The sequence below is a fragment of the Culex quinquefasciatus genome, chromosome 3 (assembly GCF_015732765.1).
Source record: "Culex quinquefasciatus strain JHB chromosome 3, VPISU_Cqui_1.0_pri_paternal, whole genome shotgun sequence".
Classification (NCBI taxonomy): Eukaryota; Metazoa; Arthropoda; class Insecta; order Diptera; family Culicidae; genus Culex; species Culex quinquefasciatus.
The window spans coordinates 124,272,937-124,295,578 of record NC_051863.1 but is presented as its reverse complement, the minus strand read 5'-3'; the positions used below and the strand labels follow the sequence as shown (position 1 = coordinate 124,295,578).

Sequence of the window (22,642 nt, the reverse complement as noted above, 5' to 3'; positions counted from 1 at the left end):
CGTCCAGTTGACCCACCAGAAAATTTCCGGGTTTTCCGGCTGATTTTCGAAAAAAAACATTCAAACGAGTCCAATTAAAAAAGAAGGATGCAAATTGGATGAGTTATGGCCTTTTTAATGATTTCAGTTTCACCCAGGCCTATACGGGTTAACCAACAAAAAAATAAAATAAAATAAAAAGATCCAGTTAAAAATTTCCAGAAAAATAAAATATCAAATATTCAAAATAAATTATTCATAAAAAAAATCCCCCTGGGATGGGAGTCTGATTCAATCCAGTTCAAGTTAGTAATATAAATTTGTTATTCTATATACAAGAAGTATAAATTTATAAATTGGCATTAGGCCATGTCAAATATCTTATTATGTATCAAAATTTCTAGAAACTCAGTTTTTTCTTAAATAAATAATTAAATAAAATAAAATAAAAACTTTTTAAAGGGGCGGACTCAAGGAAATTTTAATTTAATCGAAAACCGTGGTGTAGGGGTAAACGTGATTGCCTCTCACCCAGTCGGCCTGGGTTCGATCCCAGACGGTCCCGGTGGCATTTTTCGAGACGAGATTTGTCTGATCACGCCTTCCGTCGGACAGGAAGTAAATGTTGGCCCCGGACTAACCTAGAGGTTAGGTCGTTAGCTCAGTCCAGGTGTAGGAGTCGTCTCCCTGGGTCCTGTCTCGGTGGAGTCGCTGGTAGACAGTTGGACTAACAATCCAAAGGTCGTCAGTTCGAATCCCGGGGTGGATGGAAGCTAAGGTGTAAAAAGAGGTTTGCAATTGCCTCAACAATCAAGCCTTCGGACACTTAGTTTCCAAGGCAAGGCCAATGCTGTAGAGCGAATAATTTGATTTTTGATTTTTCAAGGAATTTTAGTTCTTTTGAAATAAATAATGAAGTAATTTAAAAAACCTTCTGGGATGGAAGACTAATTCAGTTCCTGCTTATAAGAATTTTCAGTTCTATAGCCCTGAAATATGCCTTTACAACTTGACATAAAGAAGAAATAAACAATTCTTTAATTATAAAAATGTATATAAAATTATCTAAATTATTATTAATTATTTATAATAAATTATATAATCATTCTGTAATCCTTCTTGGATACAAGCCAGATTCAGTTCCTGCACATGAAAGCGATAAGATGTATAGTTATATATCCCTGGAATATAAATTCACAATTTGGCGTAAGGCAACGTGAAATAAAAAAAAATAGAGTAAAATTAAATATATGAAATAATTTATAAAAATTCTTAATCCTTCTGAGATACGAATCTGAGTCAGTTCCTGCACATAAAAGCCATGATTACTTTTTCAAAACAACCAATGCGCTATGGGTTTCAAATGTACATAGGACCTTTTGAAAAAGTAAGCGAAGAATATCCTAGAAACATTTACATTTACTTCCCCGTCCGACGGAAGGCGAGTCGTGGGACCTTCTGGGATCGAACCCAGGCACACTTTGTGAGAGCCAACCATGCTTACCCCTACACCACGGGTACTGTAATTTAAAAAAAATCCTTCTGGGATGGGAGTCTGATTTAGTTCTAGGTTTCTGGTCCTGTTAGTGGTCAGAACTTGTTGTTTTATATTCCAAAAATATTTATTAATCGAATAAAGTCATATTGATTTTATTAATTCTATAAATCAAGTAAAATTAATTCATTGAAATATATTATTGAAAAAATACCTTCTGGGATGAAAGTCTGAATCAGTTCCTTTTCATGTTAGTAATCAGAATTTGTTGTTCTATTACCCAAAGGAAAACATTTATAAATCCTTAGAAACTCAGTATGTTTAAAACAGGGGTGCTCAAAGTTTTTGGAGGCCGGGCTAAATTTGAAGCTCAAATGCGCTTGCAGGCCAAATTTACAAAAAAAGGTTATTGAAAAAAAATAAATTACATTATTTTAAATTAAAAGATTTAATTTGTTATTAAAAAAAACAATTCAAAATAATAGAAACCACAAAATAACGGTTTTCTATCGGGTTCGTTGATTTTATTGTTTCAGGTATTTGAAAAAAAAAACTTTTTAGTTGAATGTACAGTCATCCCACATATTCGGAACACCCACATATTCGGAACACTTTTGTGATAATTTGTCAATAGCGTGCCAAATGCAGCTTTGCTCTCGACCCTACTATTTTTATGACCTTTATTTGGACATTTTCTTGCTATTTCACTAGTAAAAGTAGTACTTTTTGAACAAAAAACTTCATTTCAAGACTATTTTATCCAGAGCAGCAAAACACTGCCTCCAAATTGCCTGTTCCATGATTGTGGGATGTTATTGTGCCTCCCACAATTGTGGAACACCTGTATTTAACTGATATTTTCACAAAAAAGTTATCAGACCATTTATAAAACATTACTAAGCATGAGTTTTATTGGTTTCGGAGTGCGAAGTCATTGTTTTGTAAAAAAGATGTACTCCTGGAGAGAATAAAAAGTTTGTTTACATCGTAAGAAAAAAGTGTTCCGAATTTGTGGATTTCAAGGGTCAATGTTTTTCTTTGAAAACTTGATATAAAACGTAAAAATGTACAGCCGGTTTATACATCAATCGAAAGATCGCAAGAAAAGCTTTCACATGAAGGTAAAAGCAATTCATTATGTTCAATTATCGATTTTATATGATTTGTTGAACATTGACCGATCTGTAAACTGTTCCGAATATGAGGGATGAGTGTACTTGAGTTTTCAAAAAAAAAAACAAAGTTTTGTGTTTATGTTTCGAAAATGGTGACATTACATGTTGAACAATTCATCTGAAGGCGTAATTTTATCTATTAATTAAGTGTGGCTAATGAAAAGTCGTTGAAAGCCAGAATTTCAATGTTTCAATGAAAAAAAACTAACTTAATCCACCTATGTGGTTGGAGCCTTCCTCACAACAATGGCTGTACACAAGTTTCATCAATTTTTTAGATCCGGCTTCCAAAAAGTACATCGATATCACTTAAGTGGCCATGTCTCGAGACAGGGTTGCCAGATCTTCGATGTTTTGCACTCGTTGGAAAGGTCTTTTGATAACCTAACCTAACCAACAACGGGTCGGATGATGGACCTGGACATAGTTTACATACATTTAAGTGAGATCCGGCTTCAAAAAAGTACATCAATATCACATAAGTGGCCATATCTCGAGATAGGGTTGCTAGATCTTCAATGTTTTGCACTCGTTGGAAAGGTCTTTTGATAACCTAACCAACAATAGGTCGTATGGTGGATCCGGACATAGTTTACATACAGTTAAGTGAGATCCAAATATATGTGAAAACACATTTTTATACATAACTTTTGAACTACTTATTGAAACTTCAATCTGTATAAAACTCGATCTATGGGACCCTAAACCAAGTCGAATGCAACAAGTTCGGGTCAAACCGGTTCAGCCAGTGCCGAGAAACATGAGCTAGTTTGTTGGTCACATACATACATACACACACACATACACACACATACACACAGACATTTGTTCAGTTTTCGATTCTGAGTCGATATGTATACATGAAGGTGGGTCTACGACGTTTTTATACGCAGTTCATTTTTAGAGCAGGATTATAGCCTTACCTCAATGAGGAAGGCAAAAAATTAGAAAATGTTTTAAGCTTCCGTATATATTTTAGCGAAAAAACATTATGATGAAATAAGAAAATTATCTAAAATTTATTTTTTTAATAAACCCAAACATGCTCAAATGAATCCAAATGCAAAGGATTGCATATTTAATCAATTCCTGATTGCTGATTGCACTTAAATTTATTTTTTTGAAGTTTTGAAGTTTTTGAAAATATATTTTTGCTCCTGGTTTTTGAGCCAATTTTTCAATAATGGTGGAGGGGTGGGTTGATCGACGAAAGCTTTGTGAAATATTTGCAAAAAACTTGATCCTCCGATTTCCACATTTTGTCTGCCTGAATCAGTTGGTAGCCAATCAAATTCGTTATCTAACTGTAATGAGTTCAAATCCCGAAGGAAATGCAATGTATGTTTGAGGGTCAGTTCATACAAGTGTCTTTATGACTTGCAAATTAATAAAGCAAACTTACATTTTTGCAACTATTACAGAATTATACCTAAGTCATACTTGAAAGTTTTTTTTAATATTTCTAAAAATGTTTGATGAAAAATTTGACGATATTTACTAGTTTCACTCACATTGAAACGTGTGAAATTGTTTGAATTATAAAATATTTTGAGCAAATTATTTCTATCCTAAAGTGGGGATCAAAATATTGATTAATCATAAGTTTTTTTTTGTCAACAAATAATAAAATAGATTAGCATATAATGTTTAAAATAAACCTTAATTTTGAAAAAGTATAAAATCACTTTACAAGTGGTCAACGGGCCATTTTAGATGATCATTCAGAATGGGTCCGCGGGCCAGAAAATATCACCTCGCGGGCCACGTTTGTGTTTAAAGTAAATTTGTGAAAAACAAGAAACAATTTCAATATTTTCCAACAATTTCTATGACGTGTTGCAAGAAAGCAAGACGATTTTTGATGAGGAATCGGTCTATGGCACAAGTGTGTCAAGTGTGATCCGAGAAACAGAAGTGAATATTAATCGGGTTATAGCATCTTGTAGAGTTTGTTAATTATAACCAAACGTTATTAATAACTAATTTTTGATCAAAATGGTCTATGTCACAAGGTAGCACACATCATACAATTTTTTATTATCATATTGTCTCAGAAGTATAAATTTATAAATTGGTAAGACCGGGATGGGAGATTGATACAGTTACTGGTTATGTTAGTAATCAATATTTGTATTTCTACATCCCACAAGTAAAAAATAACAAATCGGTATACGGCCATGTCAAATTTATTAATATCTGAAATCTTAGAACAGTGTTTCTCAACCGGTGAGGAATTCCCCTGGGGGAATTTGGCAGTTCTTGGGGGGGAATGACGATGTAATAGAAAACCAATGCGTTTTTGTAAAAAATATAAATCTTTGGTTGTATTTCAATAACCTGTAATGTTCAAAATATATTTAAAATATATGGGAATTTCTGTGATAAAATACAACAGCAATTTTTATTTTATTTTATCTTTGCAGATGTTTCAAAAATATAGCTAACAAAACCTAAAATTCAAAAAAGTTTACTCCTTCAAATTGTTCTGAATAAAACCATCATTTTTTATATTTGCATTCTCTCAAACATGAGCAATTTTTGAAGAATGAAATTTCATAAATAATTTTATAAATAATAACATTATTTTAAACATGAGCATATTTTGTTATAAATTTCAAAAATTAGCTTTACTAATATTTTTTTAAAATAAATTCAAGCTAAATTTCATTTCCTTTCAAAATAAGAATGTTTTGAAAATATTTTGTCTTTTTCTTTAAATAAAATATCAGTCATGATTTCTGTCTGTGATTGATAAAAACTGAAACTGTTAGTGTTTATAATATTGCAACATACAGGAACATTTATAAAAAGATTATGATAAAAAGATTTTTCGGGAGCTTTTGCATTCCATTAAATATGAACAGATAATGAAAATGCATTTTAAAAATGCTGCAAGTATGTGTAAATTGTTGCGAGTGAAGAAAAATTAAATGTTGTGAAAAATTTAAAGTTTATGCAAACATTAATACCAAAATTATGACATTTGTGCAATTAGTTGGGGGGGAATGATGTTCCTGAAATTCAGCCAAGGGGGGAATGGATCAATAAAGGTTGAGAACCACTGTCTTTGAAACTCTTTGATTTATAATTAATAATTGAATGATTTAAAGAAACGTCTGGCATGAGATTCAGATTCAGTTTTTGTCATGTTGGTGATCAGAATTTCTAGATTTTTGTTTGATTAGGTCCTATAAACATATAAAACACAATAGCTAACAATGACCTACAAAACATGAAAAAAATCATGCACAGTCTCATCAAGAGGGAAGCATAAACTTTGAATTGATATTTTCGAAAATATTCAGACAGAACTGATTAGATTTTCTCTAAAGTTTGTATGGAGAATTAGGGTGTTCGTCGGTGTTGCATAATCTAAAAATGTCATGCTTGAATTGGAATTGACAACTTTCGAAGTGGAATTTGTATAAAAGTTTTCTTAGACGGGAAGTCAATTTTTGTCTGTGTTTTTTTTTAGTTTTTTACCATTTTTTCTGAAACTTTTGACTAATTTTGACACGGTCATAAATTTTTCATCAAAATGACAATTCGAAATTAATGTTTTATAGGAGTTGGAAAATTTTGAATTTGTTTTTTTTTTTTCGAAACAGACCACTCGACCTGTTCGGCTCAATTTTCACATTAATGATCGTTAGAATAACAGTCCTACATTTTTTCATGGTTTATTTGGTGGAATCAGTTTTCAGATGACCAGTGAACATAACTTTGGCAAAAGATCGAAAAAAAAATTAGCCTGCTCTTAGGATATCGGAGAAAGCGTTGAAAATGTTTTTTCGGGATACCAAACGTTAATAATTTTTGTAGCTTTTAATTATATTTTTTAATTAAATTTATAAACAAAACATACAACATAACTTTTTTTCTAATGGTACATACTTAGATTGACGAATCATTTTGTAGTTTTGATGAATCTTTTGGTGCAACTTTTATGCAGTTTCGTTTCAATATCTTTTTTTCAATCTTTGTTATTTCATATCCTTGGCACAGAAAGAACTTCAAACATATGCCGTTCATCAAAGTATTGAAGTTGTGAAGAATATCACTGTTCACAAAAACACCAAATGTTGTTTTTCTTGTGCAAATAACAGCGACCGAAATGTTCCGCTGGTTGCCCAGTAATAGATGATCAAATACAAACAACATGGTCAAAACAAACCAAAATCATGTATGTGGAAGACCTCACAATACCTAAATCTGATCACCGAAAGGTGTGGGAATAGCAAAAAAAAAACATGTTTTAGTAAGGAATATATGTGTAAAAATCTAGAATACCTCAACTAGGTATAATTATTTTTTTAATTTTTGTAGAATTGTTTTACCCTTGCAATTACATGTTTTGGCTATGTTGTGGTCTTTCACGTGTAAAAATTGGAATGATTTAATAATATTACTTGAGAACCAAGGTCTCATTTAGATTGCTGTAATTTACCCAAATAGGTATATCCAAAATTTGGTATTTCTGTGTTCTTTACCTCTGCTCAGGTATAACAGTATGCACATTTTGTGATGAAACATGCAAACAATTTAACATTTTGCTACGAATAGCTCATAAAAAATATTCCTACAAAAAGTTCTATAATAAATACTATTACAAAAATCAAAAAAGGTGCAACAAAAGTTTTTACACCTTTCGAAAAATTTACATAAATACAGTTATTTGTTTACAAATCACCATAAATCCAGTGTCACAACTCCAAAAGGCATCCATGACTGATTAAAAAAAATCTGTGCCAACTCGGAATTACGACGTCGGAAAATCCGCCGGCATCTGAACCGGTCGAATGGTGGACCGGTCAACCTATGTGTCATTGGAAAGGGTATAAAATTTCAGATCTTTTGATACCCAAACATCTAATTTTCTATGAAACCCACGTTTTAAAATTTTAAACAAACGTTCCTGGTCAAACTAGTGATCAGAAAATAATGTTTTATATCCCTGAAGTATAAATTAAAAACTTGCAAAATTGCCAAGTGAAATTTAAAATAGTTTAATATTCTTGGAATGTCAGTTATTTCCAATAAATTAGAAAATAATTTAAAAAAATTTCAGTGGTGGCAATTTGGGTAAGTTCCCGGTCAAACTAGTGATCAGAAATTATTGTTTTTTTTATCCAGATATAACAATAAACAATGCAAATGCATAACTATGAATACAAATAGATGTGTTGTTCCTCGAGAGTTGAGAACAGAACACAGAGTATCTTTCAAGATATTATAATAATAGCAGAGTTAAAAGGAACATCTAGTCTCTTTGCATTCATAGTAATGCATTTTGCGAAAACGCTCAACCAAACCACAAAGTACTAGGTTTCTGTCAAACTTTAAATTGTTTGCATGTTTTATTACAAAATGAGCATAGTGACCAAAAGATGTAAATACTTTTTTATATACTGTATATCAAACTGTATCTCAAAAAAAAATAATATATGAAACAACCAATTCTGATCACTAATATGACTAGGTACTTAATCAGACACCCATCCTAGAAGAGGGTTTAAATTATTCATATTTTCTCTATTAAATAATTAAAAAAATCATAAAATTTTAAATTCGACGGACAACGAATTCTGATCAATAACATAACTAGAAACTGACTCAGACTGTTATCCCAAAAGTTTTTTTTTTAATAAATAAATAATTATTTTCAAACAACTATTTGTTATTTTTTTGATTTGGCATGGTATTATACCAATTTGTGAATTTATACTACAAGGTTTAAAAAAAATCTGATCGCTTACATTTTCATTAATATAAATATTAAAAAAAGATTTATAATTTATTTAAATTTACTAGTTTTATCAGATTTAAAGATTTTTAAAATTCAACATGGCCTTATGCTAAGTTGTGATTTTATACTCCAGGGACAACCAGTTTTTATCACTAACCTGATTTGAAATTGATTTGGATTCCAATCTCAGAAAGTTTTTTTATATTAAAAAACTAAATTCAAACAACTGAGTTTCCAAGCTTTTGGCAACTTTTGTAATTCCCTTCCCAATTTTTTTAACAAATGTCTGACGTTCCAAGATATTTGAATAATTTTAAATTTCATATCTTTAATATTATTTTACTTCAGGGATCTACAACAATAGATTCTGATTACTAGTTTGACCAGGAAAAAAATCATACTTCCATCGCAGAGAGTTTTTTTTAAATTATTTAATAATGTAGTAGAAATGACTAACCTTCCAAGATTTTTTATATCAATTTTAAATTTCACATGGCAATTTGGCTAAATTTAAATTTATGCTTCACAGATATGAAACAATAAAATTTGAATACTAGTTTTACCAGGAACTGACTCGCCTTCGCAGAGAGTTTTTTTTAATATTTTTTTTAATAATTTACTAGAAGTGACTAACCTTCTAAGATTTTTTTTTATCAATTTTAAATTTAACTTGGCAATTTGGCAAAATTTGAATTTATGCTTCAGGGATATAAAACAATAATTTCTGATCACTAGTTGGACCAGGAACTTACCCAAACTGCCATCACCAAATGTTTTTAAATTATTTAATAATTAAATGGAAATAATTGACGTTCGAAGATTTTTAAACAAGTTTGAATTTCACTTGCTAATTTGGCAAAATATGAATTTAAACTTCAGAGATATAAAACAATAAATTTTGATCACTATTTTGTTCAGAAACTGACTCAGACTGCCAACGCAGAGAGTTTTTGAAATTATTTAAGAATTTACTAGAAATGACTAACCTTCTAAGATTTTTTTTATCAATTTTAAATTTCATTAGGTAATTTAACAACATTTGAATTTATACTTTAGAGATATAAAACAATAAATTTTGATCACAGGTTTTACCAGGAACTGACTCAGACTGCCATGGCAGAGAGTTTTTTTTTAATTATTTAAAAATTTACTAGAAATATCTGACCTTTCAAGAATTTTATCAATAATAAAATATTTAATTTCACTAGGTAGTTTGGCAAAATTTTAATTCATACTTCTGAGATATAAAACAATAAATTTTGATCACTGGTTTTACCAGAAACTGACTTAGACTGCCATAGCAGAGAGTTTTTTTTAATTATTTAAAATTTACTAGAAATATCTGACCTTTCAAGATTTTTATCAATTATAAAATATTTAATTTCACTAGGTAGTTTGGCAAAATTTAAAAACATGCTTCTGAGATGTAAAACAATATATTTTGATCACTGGCTTTACCAGAAACTGACTCAGACTGCCATGGCAGAGAGTTTTTTTTAATTATTTAAAATTTACTAGAAATATCTGACCTTTCAAGATTTTTATCAATTATAAAATATTTAATTTCACTAGGTAGTTTGGCAAAATTTAAATTCATACTTCTGAGATATAAAACAATAAATTTTGATCACTGGTTTTACCAGAAACTGACTCAGACTGCCATCGCAGTGAGTTTTTAAAATTATTTAAAAATTTACTAGAAATGACTAACCTTCCAAGATTTTTTTTATCCATTTTTAATTTCACTAGGTAGTTTGGCAAAATTTTAATTAATAAATCAGAGATGTAAAACAATAAATTTTGATCACTATTTTGACCAGGAACTGACTCAGACTGCCATCGCAGAGAGTTTTTGAAATTATTTTAATAATTTACTAGAAAAGACTAACCTTCTAAGATTTTTTTATCAATTTTAAATTTCACTAGGTAATTTAGCAAAATTTGAATTTATACTTTGGAGATGTAAAACAATAAATTTTGATCACAGGTTTTACCAGGAACTGACTCAGACTGCCATCGCAGAGAGTTTTTTTTTAATTATTTAAAAATTTACTAGAAATATCTGACCTTTCAAGATTTTTTTCAATTATAAAATATTTAATTTGCCTAGGTAGTTTGGCAAAATTTAAATTCATACTTCTGAGATGTAAAACAATATATTTTGATCACTGGTTTTACCAGAAACTGACTCAGACTGCCATCGCAGTGAGTTTTTAAAATTATTTAAAAATTTACTAGAAATGACTAACCTTCCAAGATTTTTTTTTATCCATTTTTAATTTTACTAGGTAGTTTGGCAATTTTTTTATAAATAACTGACTGACTCAGACTGCCATCGCAGAGAGTTTTTGAAATTATTTAATAATTTACTAGAAATGACCAACCTTCCAAGATTTTTTTTATCCATTTTTAATTTCACTAGGTAGTTTGGCAAAATTTTAATTAATATTTCAGAGATGTAAAACAATAAATTTTGATCACTATTTTGACCAGGAACTGACTCAGACTGCGATCGCAGAGAGTTTTTGAAATTATTCTAATAATTTTGCTAGAAACAACTAACCTTCCAAGATTTTTTTTTTTATCCATTTTAAATTTCACTAGGTATTGCGCAATTCTCACTAACTTGGACTTCGCACTAAATTATTGCTATCGATCGCACTATTGCGACTTGTCAAACAGGCTTGGAAAATTTTAATTTTCTCAAAAAACGATCAAAGCGAGCCGATGTTGCTCACTTGTCAATCGCAATTTTAAAGTGCGAATGTCCAGTTTGGTGGAAACTGCGACTGGAAATGCAAATAAACAACTGCTGGTTGCCTAGTTTTTGGAAATTTTGTTGTCAAAAGTGCGAGAGAAAAGTGCGGGCCAAATCCAAGTTACAGTGCAAGGATCAATAATTTAGCAAAATTTGAATTTATACTTCAGAGATATAAAACAATATATTTTGATCACAGGTTTTACCAGGAACTGACTCAGACTGTCATCGCAGAGAGTTTTTTTTAATTATTTAAAAATTTACTAGAAATATCTGACCTTTCAAGATTTTTATCAATTATAAAATATTTAATTTCACTAGGTAGTTTGGCAAAATTTAAATTCATACTTCTGAGATATAAAACAATAAATTTTGATCACTGGTTTTACCAGAAACTGACTCAGACTGCCATCGCAGAGAGTTTTTAAAATTATTTAATAATTTACTAGAAATGACTAACCTTCCAAGATTTTTTTTATCCATTTTTAATTTTACTAGGTAGTTTGGCAATTTTTTTATAAATAACTGACTGACTCAGACTGCCATCGCAGAGAGTTTTTGAAATTATTTAATAATTTACTAGAAATGACCAACCTTCCAAGATTTTTTTTATCCATTTTTAATTTCACTAGGTAGTTTGGCAAAATTTTAATTAATATTTCAGATATGTAAAACAATAAATTTTGATCACTATTTTGACCAGGAACTGACTCAGACTGCGATCGCAGAGAGTTTTTAGTCAAATTTTACTTGATATTTCTAATTTATACTTCAGGGATATGAAACTATAAATTCTGATCACCAGTTTAACCAGGAACTGACACAAACTGCCATTATCGATATAACGATTCTTACCGTTTACGTTGCGTTCATTTAGATGAATGCAATGTTTTGCTTGCAATTATTTTTGTAACCCATATTTTTGTTGAAAGAAAAGGAAATTATTTAAATTTTTTCATAAACCAGATTACGAATTCAATTCAATTATTTTACTATGAAAAAAGGAGGAATGAATAATAAAACCCGCTTTTTCAAATTATTTGAAAGTTATCTTGACATTAGCAATTTATTTTTTAAATTCAGTTGTCTTTGTCGATCCTTTGTCGCTCCCACGATTCAGCTTCTTTTTAAAATAAATTTCTAGCAATTAGAAGAACTAACATTGATTTTGTAATACAAATTGAATAAATTGATGTTATTCATTTCATTTGCCATTTGAAAATAAAGGGGCCTTCTGTTTTTATCAGAACATTTTTCTTGACTTTGAAGTTGATATTGCCTCAACGGGTCTAATAAAAAAATATAGAAAATTATGTTTGCTTATTCCAAACAACAAAATTGACTTTGAAATTTATGTAATTCATCTTTTTGATGCAGTCATTTTACTTACATTCGAATCATGCTTATCAATGTTTTTGTAAATCAAACCTTATTAAAATATTTGCCAAAACAATATTTGTACAACAAATAAAAATAAATAAAATATTAGCAGTTCGATATAGTTCACAAAAACTGTCAATCCAAAATGATTATTTTTTTCATATTTCGAAAAACCCGTTTACGCTTTACTAACACCAACCACACTGCTTGAAACTATTTAAAAAATATTTGTTTTGAAAAAATATTTATTTCTTTATTTTCATGCTGATTACAATACTTTCCACTGCACGCAGTTCGTGCGAACAGTAACTGAGCCACGCCAGCATTCAAAACGAGAGCACGTGGCGCGCGCGCATCGCAGTAACCTATGAGATTTTTCGCGCCAACTAGCCGGCCCCGCGGCTTTGCCTTTCGCCTTAAATCCGTCCTGACACAGACGAATGTTGCCTAGGACTTTCCCAGACTTGATGAGTTCAACCAGCCCCGCTCGAAAGTCGATCGTAGCTGCTGATTGCCGCACATAAAAAGGAGGCAGTTTCTCCTTTCGCTGTTTCACTTCATTCTCCTTTGCTTCCGCTACCTGGTCCTCGTCAGGCAGTCCAGCAAACTTGTTGTTCTTCAATAGCTGCTCCTCGTGCGACGAAGAGTTCTCCTCCTCCTCATCCATCGGTACAGTACCGTCGCTCTTTTTCGTCTTTTTGCTGTTCGATGTCACTTCCAAAAGCACCTTCCTTTTGGAAATCCCCGGTTTTGGCCATCAGTCGAGGCCTCAACCTTCCTTTGGAAATTCCCACTTTTTGCCTGCTTGAGCCGCAGGTAGGGCAATATTGCCGGCGTTTTGCGCCGGGACGCGACGAGTCATGTTGATTCAGACAACCTTTTTTTTTTTTTTTTTTTTTTTTAATGGCCCACCACACCCCCACACCAAAAGCTCTAGGAACTTCCTGGTAGTGGACGCAAACTATCCTTAGCTCGTACACACATAAACAAGAAAATTGAAAATAAAAATTTGAGCCAAGGACTAATTAGATGTGCGGTGAGTTAAACTACAAGGATGGTATCCCAGTGGAAGAGTCTTCCTTTTAAGGGATCCACGAAATTAAAATTTATTATTTAAAAGCTAACATTGACGAGTGATTACTTAAAACTAAATTGATGAATTAAATAGTTCGTTGAGTTTTTGTTTAAAATATTCTTTGATTTTTGCATTAAAAGTGGAGCGGTTATTTACTAATTGCAAATTGCTTGGAAGTGAATTATATAGCGTAGGTCCTGTAAACTTGATTCGTTTTTGGCCACGTGTTGTAACTGCTCTAATGCTTAGAATGTTATTCGATTGGCGGGTTCTTCGTGACAGATTCGAATTTGTAAATTCTATGGTGTGGTGAAACATAGGATTGTTAAGTACATCATGGACAAAAAGTAATGTCTGTTTTTCACAGAGAAAGGCTAGTGGTAATATGTTATGACAATTATCAGAGTAAAGTTCATGAGTTGAATAAAGTATTGGTTTTTTGAAAATAATTTTCAGGCATCGGTTTTGTAAGGTTTGTAACTTTAATAAATGAGAACTAGCGGTATGTCCCCATACAGAAATTAGGTAATTTATTTGAGAGTGGATGTAGGCATAATAATATGTTAACAGCGTTTTTGATGGAACAAATAGCCTTACCCTCCACAAAATTCCAATGTACGACGAAACACGTTTTTCAATTAAGTTAATGTGGTTAATCCAGGACAACACAGGATCAAATAGAATTCCCAAGTATTTAAAACAATACACTTTTTCAATTATGTTACAACCAAGCCTAACTTGATCGTGATCGGGCACAATTTTTCTAATAGATTTGAATATCATATATTTCGTTTTGGAAGCATTAAGCGACAATAAGTTTGCATTAAAATATTCATTCAAAATTCGAAGATCTTCTTCCATGAGTGATATTATTGTGTGAATGTCATTGTGAGGATAAAATAACGCAGTATCATCCGCAAAAAGTCTTGCATTTCCATTAAGTTTCAATCTACCCAGATCATTAATAAACAATAAGAATAATAATGGCCCAATGTTACTACCTTGTGGTACACCAACGTTGATGGGAGATAGAGAGCTACACTCACCTTCAATGTGAACAAATTGTTTTCTATTTGTCAAATAACTTTTGATTACTTCATTAGCAACACCTCTGATACCATAACATTCTAGTTTGTTAAGTAAAATGTTGTGATTGAGCGTATCAAACGCCTTCTTCAAATCTAAAAAAGACCACCAACAAATTTCCCTTCATCAATTCCTTTCACAACCTCATCTACTAGTTCAATCACAGCTGTTTGAGTGCTAGACCCTTGTCTAAACCCATACTGGAATTTATAAAAACATCATGTTTGTTAAAAAATCAATCAGTCTAGACACTAGCATTTTTCTAAAATTTTATTAAAAACTGACAACGTAGAAATTGGGCGATAATTATTACAATCCCAAGCATCACCAGATTTGTAAATTGGGACAACTTTTGCAATTTTCAGGCAGTCTGGATAAGAACCTGTTTGAACAATTAAATTAAAAATTTGAGATAAAATTTTTGCAAAGGCTACAGCATTCATTTTAAGAACAGCTGCTAGAATTTTGTCAGGTCCACTACTTTTCTTATTTTTCAAATTTTGTATTAATAATATAACTTCATTTACCGAGGAGGGCCGAAGAAATACGGACTCACTTACTCGTTGAACATTACGAAGTGGACAGACATTAGACGCAGGAATATTATTTGCCAAATTTTGTCCAATACTAGAAAAGAAATTATTAAAAACATTGCAAACTTCCACATTATTTGTTATTTCATTGCCGTTATTTATAAGTGTAATTTTTTCCCGACTAGTAGAGTGACCAAATATTGATCGAATATTTTTCCATAGTTTTGAGTGAGGCGTATTTGTTAATAAATTTTCAAAATATTTTTTTTTAGTTTGAGCTTTCGATGAGTCCAGCTTTTTAGTGACATAAGAAAGCATTTCGCAAAGATGCTGATCTAAAGGATTTCGTTTAACTCGTTGCAAATAGTTTTCTTTAATTCTTATTAATGTCCAGAGATCTAAGGTCATCCACGGACAAGCAGTTCCCTTCAAATTAACTTTTTTGTAAACAATTTTTGAAAAACGTTCAAGTAATGAATTATAAGTGGTAGAAATGGATTGTAAAGTTGAATCAACGTCGACGACAATATCTATATTATTCAAAAAATTGTGAACTCTCGATTAAGTTGGTAATGATTTACAATTTTTTAGATAGCACCACAGGTTCCTTAGCTGTTCTCGTTTTGAAAGTAGAAATAATTGGTATGTGGTCGCTGATACCCGGAAAATCAATTGTATCATTTCTAATCCGGCTAACGTCATTCAGTTTAGAAATCACATGATCAAGTATATTGGCACTGGCTGGTCTGGTTGCGTATGTGTTTGTAGTTATAAAACTAAATGATTCTAGTAACATTTTGTATTTCGTGACTGTATTCAAATTGGCATGATTGACTGGGACGTTAATATCACCAGTAATCAAGCAAAAATGGTTAGGTTTAGTTGAGTTCATAATATTTTCCAAATAGTCACTAAAAACATTGAAATCATAACTAGGAGGCCGATAAATGCCATGAACATCATAATAATGACCCTTAAGATTTATTTCGATATGAATGTGATGAAAACCATTTACATGAAAATTTTGTATTACTTTGTTTTTAAGATTTTTGTTAACATACACCGCTAGACCACCGCTTGAATCTTCCCTACAGGAAAAAACTGCTTTATAATTAGGTATTTCATAAAGATTACAATTTTCACGCTTCAGCAAAGTTTCGCCGATTACAAAAATATCAATTTCGGTGTGCATTTTATCGATAATATGTAGAATTTCATCAAATTTAGATAAGTTATTAATTCCCCGTACGTTCCACTGAAAAATTTTTAAAGAATGATTGTTACTTACATAGCTACTATTAAAATCACTAAAATTGTCATGAAAGAAATTTTCTACGTTTTCAAACATTGCGAAAAATAATCAAAATCAAATTCTTCACTGATAAAAATATTAAGCCTTTTTTTTGTCCTTTTTACGCTTTGGGGATTTGATTTCTTCATCGTTATCATTATTCTTGTATAAAGCTATAATACGAATAAGGTCGTCGCGATTTGAAATTTTTTCCACTTTTGCATCATCATCTTTTTTAACCAGGATCGCACCATTGCGACCAGGCCAGACATATTTAATGTTCAGCATATTTTGAGATTCACGCATTTCTTTTAAGAGATTTTGTGAAAAAGCTGTAAGTTCTTCACGAATTGCAATTTTCGACCCATTTCCATTTATAACCAAAGATTTGTCAATTGATGTTGAAACCAGTTGTCCAAATTCAGCCTTTTTATCTAAAACAAAATCTTTCATAGCTGAGTCTTTAAGAATAACTCTGATAGGAATAAAAGTGTTTCTATTTTTATTATCTTTATTGCTCCCTCGAGTGTAAAACCGAGACGCAGATGCAATTGAATCAGGGGTTAAATTGGCACCAATTTGCTTGAAAGTTTTTAGAACTAGATCAGACACATTTTCACTGGCTAATGAAGGCATTCCAAGAATAACAACATTACTCGAAACCGATTGCCTGTTCACTTTGTCAAAGTTCATTTCAAGTTTGTTGACAATTGCCGAAAGAGAGGAATGTGAGTGTTTAACATGTTTTAATTCAAGTTTTAATTTTTCATTTTCAGTTTTTAGATCAGTGAAATCAGACGCAATTTTATCAAACTTCTCTGATAGGAAATTTTGTGAAGCTTCAACCGCACTAGTAATTGTTTTCACCTCACTTTTAACTTCCTGCATTTGATCAGATACAACACTTGCCACTGTAGCGTTTAATTTATTACTGATTGATGAAAAAAAAGATTTATCATTTTGTTGCATTTCAATAATTTTTTTGTATATTTCGGAACATTTTGTTGAGCAGAAGTAAGGATTTTTCCTAATACGACTAACAGCCATGCCTCTTATGCCTTTGCATTCAAGGTGAACTGCTGCAAAGCAGTACATGCAGATTAGTAGCTTATGTTGATCAGTTTCTAATTTATTACAGAGGCCGCAGGTAAAATCAGCATTATCGTCTTCCCATTCCATCTTAATGCAAGTAATAATTTAACACACAAAATTGACAAAAAAAAATAACAACGAACTACAAATATGAAAAGTTATTTAAGAAAAATAGATAATTTAACCGCACATCTACAAGGAAAAACCCCAAAGTGGGGAAAAAACCAAACACAAAACTGTCGGTCAACTTATAACAAATTCTTGATGAAACAGCTGATTTTGCACGAGTCCAAATTGCGGGTCAAAAGAGTAGAGTATACACACATACCTTTATCATCACTTCGTGTTATCGTCTGTTTGCATGTACAACCGAAGTAAGTCACTCAGAGCGACCGGTTGCGAGACGCTTCGTAACAGTACTCAGAGGTTGTTCGGAAAAAAAAAACCACGAAGCCTGCCTCTGGATGCAACCACAGACACTCCGAAGATACGCGCGGGTCTTCCTGTACAAGTACAACGAGTGCCGTTATTGAGCAAACCGTCGTGACCCAGCACACAATAAAAACCTCGACCACTCTAGAGTCAAACCGCGGGACTCACGCACCCAGAGCTTGCACGAGCGCCGATATTTTAGGCCGGGGACACAACTGCAGAATTTTTTTCCTACTAAACCACTTTTCTTGATTCACGTACACCAAGCAACCACAGTCTGAACAACCACAGCAGTTGTATTGATGCAGCCAGAACGACAGAACACCACAGCTGATCAGAATACCGCTGGTACAGATACAACTTACGCACTTTAACCACAAAATGGATTGTCAGAAGATAATCGGCCGGTAAGCCAAAAATCCCCCCGAGCCAAACCCAACTATCCCACCAGTAATTCACTATTCACTAGCCGAAATTTGTGACAGTATCACTAATTAATGATCTGAATCACTCCGAATTGATCACGGGTTCGTAAAACACTTGATAATTATCAAAAAATTAAGCGCCTTGAGGAGGTGCAAACTATCACCGTCAACTGTGTGTGTGTGAGTTACCAACCTTCACCACCTTCACCAACGAATGCTCGGATAACAATGAAGTTATCAGTGTGTGGGATTCAAAGCACAACAAGTCATTTTAATTTTCAAATTCTGATGAAAAATGGTTAGAACAGATATATTTTGCATGCATTCTCTTAAAACATACTGTTAATACTATATCCTGATGATATTTCTTCATTTCCAACATATTGCATGATTTTTTGTCAGCTATAACAAAAATGGTATGCTACTAAGTGTCCGGATTTCGAATCATGACGTTAGTAACCTTGATAGTAAATTAGTTTAAATCATCATAAAAACGAGTTATTTCGATGACCTATACATGTTTGGGTACCATTTTTTTTTTTTTTGTAATTGAAAGACGCAACTTTTGCTACCCAGACCCGAGATATATATAGGTCATCGCTGAAATTTTAAAGTTATCGCAGTTTTAGTGAAAAAAGTCGGAATGGCGGTTGCAACAAGATAGCAGGACGACGTCGATTGGTTAAATGTTGACAATTTTTTTTTCGTTTCGTTCTGATTTTTTGAATTTTGCTTAAATAGATAAGGCTGTTGCAAGTATTTAAGATTAAGATAAATATATTGTTCTACAAATACTATAATCGTATCCCTCTCAAGGTTCTAAATACTATCGAGCATTGTTTTTGAATCAATATTCTACGGTTGCAGGAGTGAACACAACCATTCCGTACAAAAACAGTTCTGTGCAGAGTTCAACAACTTAATCAGTTTCTAAAGTGCGTTCCATTCATAACTCTCTCTTTATTACTGTCAGTTTATTTTGCACGCCATCTCGGTGACTGATTAGATTGTTTCATAATTCATTCAAGGCAGTTCACTTCCAGTCCTGCTCCTGCTCGACTTTTCACCGTGCGATTACAGGCTGCGGCAACTTTGAAGAAATTCGCAATTCGCAATTCGCAATTTTCAGTGTAAGAACGGGTCTTGACCGATCTTATGCACTAGGTTCCCGACGAACACGCACTGCCCTTACACCTACATCTCACCCTTGCTCTGAGTCAGTACGAGCAGCACGCTAGAACACGCTTTGAGTGTTCGTGCCAGGCATGCACACCTTCTTTTCCGGTTACGCATTTTAACTCGGCCGGGGGTGGTACATTAAGTAGGGTTTGATGTAAGTATAAGCGCCTAACCATTTAAAGTGTGCCTATCAACTTTCATTAAAGCAAAAACTATTTTAGTTTTATTTTGAATTCAAAAACTAATTGTTATTTACTGTGTTTTGTTTTCTCCTGAAATCTTCCCTATTGTTGAGTCGTGTTTATCTGTTGCTTTTTCTTTTGTCGCGGTGTTTTGTTACAATTTTTGGTCCTAAGCATTTTATAAAAGTTTTTCAAAAGTACAATAGTAATATTTGTGTTAATTCTTTGATCATTCCAAAATTAAGTAAGGGCTCGAACCTCATTTGTTTGAAGAAAAGGGTGAAGATTGAAAACATTGGACAGTGAAAGAAATATACTATGTAAAGAATCAATAGTGAAAGAAAGATAGTAATTTATGAAGCAGATAAAGAAATTAACAACAGTTAATAAATAGAGGTAACAAACAAGGTAGGATAGTATTGAGGGCAATTCACAGGAAGATGAGAAATTATTCAAATAGATAAATAAAGAAAAGGCACATGATAAACAAAATTGATATCGTTGCCAAATTAAGGGAAAGCAGACAGTTTGTTACAGCAGCATCAATTGGTAAAATAGAGTGGAAAAGCGTTGAGAAATAAGAGAATCAAATGAGTAAAATCGAAATCAAATGGAGGATAGTAAACAGAAGCCGCGTTAGAAAATCAGTGAAACAAAATAAACAGAAAATAGGTGGTAGCTGCAATGAAAAGAAGAGAAACCCCGTTCTGCGATGCTCAGGTACATCCACAGCAGTTGACTCAACATACTGCGAATCAAAACAATACCGTCTACAATCACAAATTACTTCCCTGTCCCACATTGGCGCGCCCCTTTCTTTTAGCCGTCTCGATTCTGACCTACGGCGGTCAAAGGTTTACGAGCCGTTTCCACAGGCCACCAGCTAGGTCATCATGAAAACCAAGCCAACGTGGAGGTAAGAAAATAGGACACTTGCAAGGAACCAGAGCTATACTGTCTTGATCAAGACTGATCTAACAGGACTACGGACGTAGTCAGTGACGCTCCTTCCAGGATGTTCCTCGCCTGAGCGTCAACTGAAGAGGTATCATCAGCATCATTCGCACTTGGCCTGCTGCGGCAACTTTGAAGAAATTGCTTACAAATTGGTATCTCCATTTCCTGCCCCAGCACAACCACCTTGTCCCACGGTTCACCGGCAGCAGCTGCAATAATTCATTCCACTTCCCTCCTAGACGACGCGACTTTACGCGTGTGGTCCACGTCCAAACGAGTTCTTAATAGAGAGTTTAACAGCTCAACTTGCCGCTGACAGTTTAGTTACTGCTCCTTAAAGTGGCCGCGCGGTTTGGAGCATATTATTTATAAACGTTCTCGCACTATCTGTGGAGCCCCCGTTTTATTTCTTCTTCTCAGCTAGAACTGGGCCACCTATCAATCAAATGGCACCTTACTCGTTCGAACGGTTTCCGTGATCTGAGCAGAACTCGGAATGATTAAAGAGGTGAAATATCCCCAAAAAAATAATTCCTCGAAATTTTGGTGTCAAGTGTAGGACAAATGTCAACAATTACACAATCTCTAATTACCTCCAGGAAAAAAATGACGCATCTGCTGGTTGTTTATATTCAAATTAAGTTTCCGTAGACGGAAGGGAAGTGATAACCTCCTTGTGTCTGCTGGTCGGTAAGGCTTGGTCGTCTACGGCGGTGATAGTACGTGGAGCAGCTACGAGCGAGATGATCGCCTCTCGGTGGACTCTCAGTGGTATTCAACCTTAGATTATATTTATTTAAAAAAATATTCTGATGTTCTTTACCGAACTAACTAACAGACTAAATTCACACCAATTAAACTCAGCTAACTCAGCGTGACGTTCCCCAAATTGCATCATCAACTGATCTTCTAGAACCGATAAGCACCCTGCTCAAACCCAATTAGGGTCTGTTTTTCGCCGCTGCCACCATAGCACCCTTCTGCGTTATGAATTTAGTCTCTTAATTATTCGCTGACCTCATTCTTCACCAGTAACAACATAGTCTATCGCCGACCCACCCACATGCCTTAAAAATACATGTATATCCCTTGCAACATATTAACACACATCGCGAGTGCAGTCACGATCCACACACAAACACAGTAGAGCAGCGTTAAATGAGTTCAGAACACCATAACTCATTAGCCCTAATCGAATCGGGCTCGGGTCTTCCCCGCGAGCAATCTTGTCCTAGGTCTGGCCAGGGTTGCCGGAGTAAAGTTTTGATTGTAAACTCATTAAAAAGAATTTCACCATCATCATAGACGGGATGTTACGTGAGAAGACAATTCGGTAGAATCTGTTGCTTCTTGGGGGAATTGAGGTTAGGATAATAAAGCTGTAGGGTCGTAAAATTACCTAGATATTATGGTATCGTTAAGCTGCGTAAATGCAGCTGCACCTTTCTTTTCGTAGGGAAGGTTAATGTGATCGTTCATCCTTGGGGACAAATTTGACGGGTTGTTTTTTCATCGATGATATTTTTATGTACTCAGGTTTAAGACTGATTAACACTTCATTTTTCTTCTTGTTCCGTTGCAGGAAAACATCTTTGGGAGAAAGGTAAGCAATATGACATTTTATACCAGGGCTGCGGGGTCGGGTCATATTTCAAGCGACTCCGACTCCGGCTTTCTGGGATTAGCCGACTCCGACTCCAACTCCAGCTTTCAAAAAATGGTTGGCTCCGACTCTGACTCCGACTCCACATGTTTTTAAATATTTCAAAAGTTAGTTTACTACTATTTCGAAAACATTGATAAATAGGATTATTTAAAAACTCTTTAAGTGGAAAAAAACCGGAAAAAAGTTTCTAG

At 33.2% G+C, this 22,642-nt stretch overlaps 1 protein-coding gene across 12 annotated transcripts in view; it reads left to right on the top strand.

Moving 5' to 3' along the window:
- LOC6053082 (collagen alpha-1(XVIII) chain) overlaps nucleotides 1–22,642 on the top strand; it is a 590,709-nt gene that overhangs the window by 112,644 nt on the left and 455,423 nt on the right. For all 12 annotated transcript variants that reach the window (XM_038260484.1, XM_038260490.1, XM_038260480.1 and 9 more), the window contains exon 3: nucleotides 22,368–22,388. In XM_038260484.1, coding sequence (XP_038116412.1) covers nucleotides 22,368–22,388 — 21 coding nt within the window. The remainder of the gene's footprint in view (nucleotides 1–22,367; nucleotides 22,389–22,642) is intronic.